Source organism: Pygoscelis adeliae, unplaced genomic scaffold, assembly GCF_000699105.1.
Source record: "Pygoscelis adeliae isolate BGI_AS28 unplaced genomic scaffold, ASM69910v1 Scaffold48, whole genome shotgun sequence".
Taxonomy (NCBI): Eukaryota; Metazoa; Chordata; class Aves; order Sphenisciformes; family Spheniscidae; genus Pygoscelis; species Pygoscelis adeliae.
Window position 1 is genome coordinate 2,166,806 of NW_008825618.1, and position 6,038 is coordinate 2,172,843.

The following is a 6,038-nucleotide window of genomic DNA, read 5'->3' on the forward strand; positions in this document are numbered from 1 at the left end:
TTGCCCCTGCGCCCCCCCCGCCCCCACCTGCAGAAATCTCAGTAAACTAGGCTGGAAATATAGATACAAAAGACCGCCATTCAGCAATGACTTCAATCTTTTTTTTTTTTTTTAACAGTGATTTGAAAATGTAAAGCACTGCATAAGTGCTAATTATTATTATGAGATACACACATGCCAACAGAAGTAATCAGTCTAACAAAGCACATTCCCCTAATACGGCGCTGCTTCCCACCAGAAAAATCTTATGTCAGAAAATGAAACCAATCTTTCGTTGGCACCTGTGCCTGGTTGAAACTGGTACACCATATTGTGAGTGGGCATTGTGCCACTCTAACAGATGGACAAAATTGTAAGCATGCCAAAGAAACAGAGTACTTGCTTCTTTTTTTTTTTTAAACTAGAAAAATATAGTGTTTCTATACAAAACCAGAAAGGGTTGCTCAGATGGTCCCTCTTTAGGAGTACATTAAGTCTGAAAGATTCAATGAAATACCTATATACCTATTCAATACCTATATAAACCAGAAACAAGCCATGAGGGCTCCTCCATTTAGACTGCTAGACTTAAGTATAAGCATTCCTAGAGCAAAGATGCATATACAAAGTGTTTTACAGCAAGGAATTGACTGATCCTAAATTTATGAGCAGCACACTGATGATACACCTCAACTCTGTCTTCCTAAACGCTAATCCTATTTTGGGAGACCTTAGTTTGCAGTGTCCTAAATCCACAAGTCAATGAAGACAAATTCCTTAGAAGTTAAGGATATTAAGAAAATACTACATTTAGAGTACCAAGCTTAGTCTTACTTTAAACTCAGACTAACAACATCCAAACAATTATTACCAAGTCAGACATTTAGGCATTCGGCATCTCCTTCTTCAAAGCTAACTGAGCAACTTAGAGCTCAGCCAGGTGACAGCTTGGAGCAGTTTAAGAAGTCACCATCTTCAGGTGAAACCCAGTAATTGATTCTGTGAAAGCACCTACTTTTAAAGCCAAAGCAAAGTAAGTTCTGTTGAGCTCCTGCAGGAAGTTTTAATTTTTAATTGAAACAGATCACAAATGCTCATATATTCCATTGATGTGCCTTGCCTGCGGGGACGGTATCTTCCAACTAAACTACTACAAACACTCATCTAACCAAGCTCTAAGATTTCCCTGCTTGTGAATTGCTATGCAAAGGGGGAAGAATTACCTAGTCTTAAAAGGTCACATAAGAATCCAGTTAGAATTAACTTAAGCCTGAGATCTCCTTGTGTGTATCCAAATATACATACTACTGCAGCTCAGCTCAGTGTTTCACTTAGTAATGAAATTACAATAGCAAATGCCATTCCTAAACATATCCAAGCATCTCAGACCCATTACAGATACGCTTCAGTAAAGGGATCACTTATCCCTGAGTTACACCATCTTGGACAAGCAAAATTTTAGCACTAATTCTACAAAAAAAGGTTACTGTTTCTCCTCTTCCCACTAAAAAAATTGTTAGGTTTTCCGTATACAACTATTCCCTCCCAATGTGTTCAAATATGAACAGTAGGGCACACAGTTGAAAAATCAGGGCCCACATGTTTAATAATAGTACATACCTCTTGACCAACTGCAAAATAGCTAACAAATTCCCCATATCTTAACAATGATCTCTTTCACACAGGAGACTTAAACATTTCCAGTCTACAGGAAAACCTCCATAATACAAACCTCCAATATTCACAAAACTCATCACTACAGTCTACTTTGCATGTTTTATTAAATTAGCAATGAACTAGTAGATGATTAATGGGCGACTACACAGAACAGAACAAAACAGAAACACACAACCAGAACAAAGTCATTTTTAGAAGTCATAGCATATGAGCAAACAGTTGATCCCCTATTTAATATCCAGGCCAACATTATTCACATGAAGCAAATATCATGAACTCATAATTTTACATCACTCAGAGATTGCCAATGCAGATGGCAAATACATGCAACTGGATCACTGTCAAGGTTGAAGACAAAGGAAGGCAAAATGAATACTACGGCAGTTTTAAAACACCTTATGAATTCCCAGAGAAGCTGTATTACAATTCAACAAAGTTAATAACCCACAATTCCCTTCAGAACATACCTAAACAGTTGTCAGCTCTTGCTGTCTCCAAAGCCTATGCAGTGGATTTGTCCCCAAAGTTGTGTTTTAAAACCGCAGGACAGAATGAGAACAACAGATTAGTTCCTTGCAAATATAAATGTTATCCTATCAAAGATGGTAACATGAAAAACTGTATATTGGGAAAAAGTAACAGAATTTTAGAACTTCAGTAAGACATAATTATAGCCCACATAGTGTGTTAAATGCTGATACTTCTAAAAAAATTTAATGCTACAGATTCTGGCTAAAAGAAACTGTCTACCCAAAAATCCACCAAAACCACAAGTAAACCACATCAGGAAAACAAGCTGCAGTATATCTTGAGCTTTACAAAAAAACAGTATTTTCCTTTGGAAATTTTCCAGTCTGACACTGATATTTTTCTGATCTCCTGATTGTTTTCAGTATTATATATACTTCCCCACAGTACTCCCAAATCCTCTACAGACATTTTATGAGTCCTTACTTCCAAGCCACAAAAACGTCTTACGTTCATCCACTTAGACGTCAGGTGAAAACAAGCACTAACCAGTCTCTCTTCTGTGACTTTTGTCTCTGCTAGAGAAGGCTTCAAGAACAACAGTTCAACAACTATGTCTACGCTAGTGAAAACCAAACAGATTGCTGGAACTCAACTGTGCACAAATCTCACATTGCCTTGCTGCAAGAATAGTCAGGTTCTTTATGAAAGACTTAGATAACCTATCTGTCCAATAGTAGCACTGGGATGCTGCTGGTGACAAAACAGTGTATGTTACTGAGGACACCGCCATATCAGTAGCACGAACTCAGGCTTTTCAATATTTGTTTTACTCTGAGGCTCACTAAAAGTTCATCATTAAAAGCAAACCAGCATCAAACATGTTTTGGTAACTGTATTCGAAAGACAATACAAATACAGTCCACAAATCCTGAAGGGCTTAGAGTTGTACCCTCTTTTAAGTACTCCAAGAGAGTCACACTACCATGCATCTATTAATAACAATTTAAAAAAAAATAATCCACCCTTAATAGTTCTTCTCCTACTGCTTATAAAAAGCTGGTGACCTAAGTGCTATATACATGCGACAGCCAAATCCAGAAACAAGGACACATGCAGTTGACCTAGGGTTTAGGGTCATGCTTGCCTTTAATGCATAAAAATCTAGCAGGACAAAGGAAATAGGATGTTAGAACAAACTGGTAGATTACACTTTTCTGCAGGATCATCATAAAGCAGCTATATTTGATTAGAAACATAAGCCTCATGCAATGGAATGCGCAGAGGGTTTTTTGGTTTTCTCCCCCTCTTTCTTACTAACAAAGACTATTCCAGAAAGATAAATTACCGTCTTGGTCTGACCTAGAATGTGATGAGATACCAACTCTTAACTTGGACTAGAACTATCAATGTGCACTGGCGGTATCGCAGGCTTTCTGGATCTTGTGGATTTGCCAGCAGAAGGAAAACATTCTGAGAGAAGAAAGCGTATTTTTTCTTTGCTGCACTGGAGACATTGTTTAAGCCTGTTTTTTAAACTCTATGTGCATATTTTTAAAATGCTTGTTCTTTACCTATATTCAGAGTGAGATCAACTTACATTTGGGACTAAGACAGTTTTTGCTGTCTTTGACTCCCTCAATCTATGCAGAATCAAACTCAGCTAAACTCAGATAAAAAGGTCTTTAGTCCTTATTTATCCTATTATTTGTGAATGGCTAGAAGAACTGTTCACAAAAGAAGGAAATTCATACCACCAAAATGGAGGCATCCAAGGGTAAAACTTCATATTTACTTTAATACAACAAAACCACTGAAAAGTCATACTCTACCACAGCCACTTCCCATATTTGGTTACCTTTTCCTAAGCCTTTCATACAAACGTAGAGTCACAGAACAGCCCGGGTTGGAGGGGGCCTCCAAAGATCATCTGGTCCAACCTTTTGTGGGACAGGGAGCCTAGATGAGATTACCTAGTACCCTCTCCAATTGCGTCTTGAAAACCTCCAGTGATGGGGACTTTGCCACGTCTCTGGAGAGGTTGTTCAGTGATTGATTGTTCTCACTGTAAAAAATTTCTTTCTTATATCAGGTGAAACCTCTCCCAGTGCAACTGGTACCCATTGCCCCTTGTCTTCTCCATGTGGCTCCTTGTGAAGAGAGGGCCTCCATTCTCTTTGTAGCTGCCCTTTTCAATACAGACACTACCCTTTCCTATACAGACACTAATGTTCAAACAGCCGCCTGATGGGTTGGACCAACCTCACCTCCCAAAGAAAAAAAATTACAGCAAGGGCAGAAAAGCTGGTTGTGGTGGTTGGTGGGGTTCAGCTAGAGGGATGTATGGGTACAGTGGAGAACAGGACTGCCATTTGGAGGGACCATGACAAGCTGGAGGAATGGGCTGACAGAAGCCTCATGAAAATCAAAGACAGCACCATGCAACAGTCCAGGCTGGGGACTGCCTAGGCAGCAACTCTGCAGAAAAGGATCCGGAGTTCCTGGCTGACAAGTTGAAGACGAGTCAGTAGCATGCCTTTGCAGCAATGAAGAAGGTTAAATGCACGCTGGGCTGTACTAGCTACAGCGTAACCAGCAGGTCAGGGAAAGTGGTTGTTCCTCTCTACTCAGGTCTTATGAGGCCACATCAGGAGTACTGTGTTCAGCATGGTGTCCAACAAAAGAAACACATCAACAACGTGGAAGTCCAGTAAAGAACCACTAAGATGGTTAGGAGGCTGAAGAATATAACATAGGAAAAGAGGCTGAGGCGAACTGGTCATGTGTCACATCCCTCTCCCCCACCATCTTGAAGATTTTTTGCAACCAACCTGGCTAAGGCACCGAGAAATGTGGTTTATGAATCACTCTATGATCTATGACAAAAGGAAGCTAGATTGCTCCATTTTAGCAGACGCCTGCACTTCTGCCCAGTTGAAGTGACAATGGAAATGCACCCTAAGTTACAAGCCTGGTCTTCCTAAGCTTCTACACAACTGAGAAATTCTGGTACCTCTAGAAGATGACTGCAAGTGCCTAAGATAAGCTATTCCTCTGGCCTTCAAAAGGAGTCTGTCTCTTTCCAGTGACTATGCAGGAGGAGCAGGAAGAAAAGGCTTTTAAGTTGCATGCCCAAGTTAGCTGCTTAAGGTGACAAAGTAGGGAAACCTCCTGAAGGTTCAGCCAGTAAAGCCTGAGAATACCGCATACATAATGGACACAAGGTGAAATGCAGCTGTCTTATGAGGCTGGCGATCAAGTTTGTAGGCATACTGGTGGAGACAATCTGAGATTCATCCTAGAGTACTGAAGGAGCTGATGGATGTTATGGTAGGACCTCTCTCAGTCATCTACCAAAGGTCTTGGGAGTCTGGGGAGGTCCCTGCTGACTGGAAGCCAGGCAATGTTATTCTAATCTACAAAGAGGTCATGAGGGAAGACCCAGGGAGCTACAGACCTGTTAGTCTAACCTCAGTTCCTGGAAAAATTATGGAGAAGATTATACTGGGTACTACTGAAAGGCATTTAAAGAACAATGCAATCATCAGGCACAGTCAACATGGGCTCACAAAAGGAAAGTCCTGTTTAACTAATCTGATATCCTTCTATGATAAGGTCACCCGCCCAGTGGATGAAGGGAAGGCGGTGGGCGTAGTTTTTCTGGGTTTTAGTAAGGCTTTTGATACTGTCCCTCACAGCATCCTTCTGGACAAGTTGTCCAACTGTGGGATGAGAGGGTTCACGGTGCACTGGATGAAGAACTGGCTGAAGGGCAGAGCTCAAAGGGTTGTAGTGAATGGGGCTACATCCGGCTGGCGACCGGTCACCAGCGGTGTTCCTCAGGGTTCACTTCTAGGGCCAGTGCTGTTCAATATATTTATCAACGATCTGGATGCAGGAGTTGAATGCACCAT

General features: G+C 40.9%; 1 protein-coding gene across 1 annotated transcript in view; it reads right to left on the reverse strand.

The window, feature by feature from the left end:
- TMTC4 (transmembrane and tetratricopeptide repeat containing 4) overlaps positions 1–6,038 on the reverse strand; it is a 59,271-nt gene that overhangs the window by 33,776 nt on the left and 19,457 nt on the right. The window contains exon 5 of the mRNA XM_009333371.1: positions 4,587–4,589. Coding sequence (XP_009331646.1) covers positions 4,587–4,589 — 3 coding nt within the window. The remainder of the gene's footprint in view (positions 1–4,586; positions 4,590–6,038) is intronic.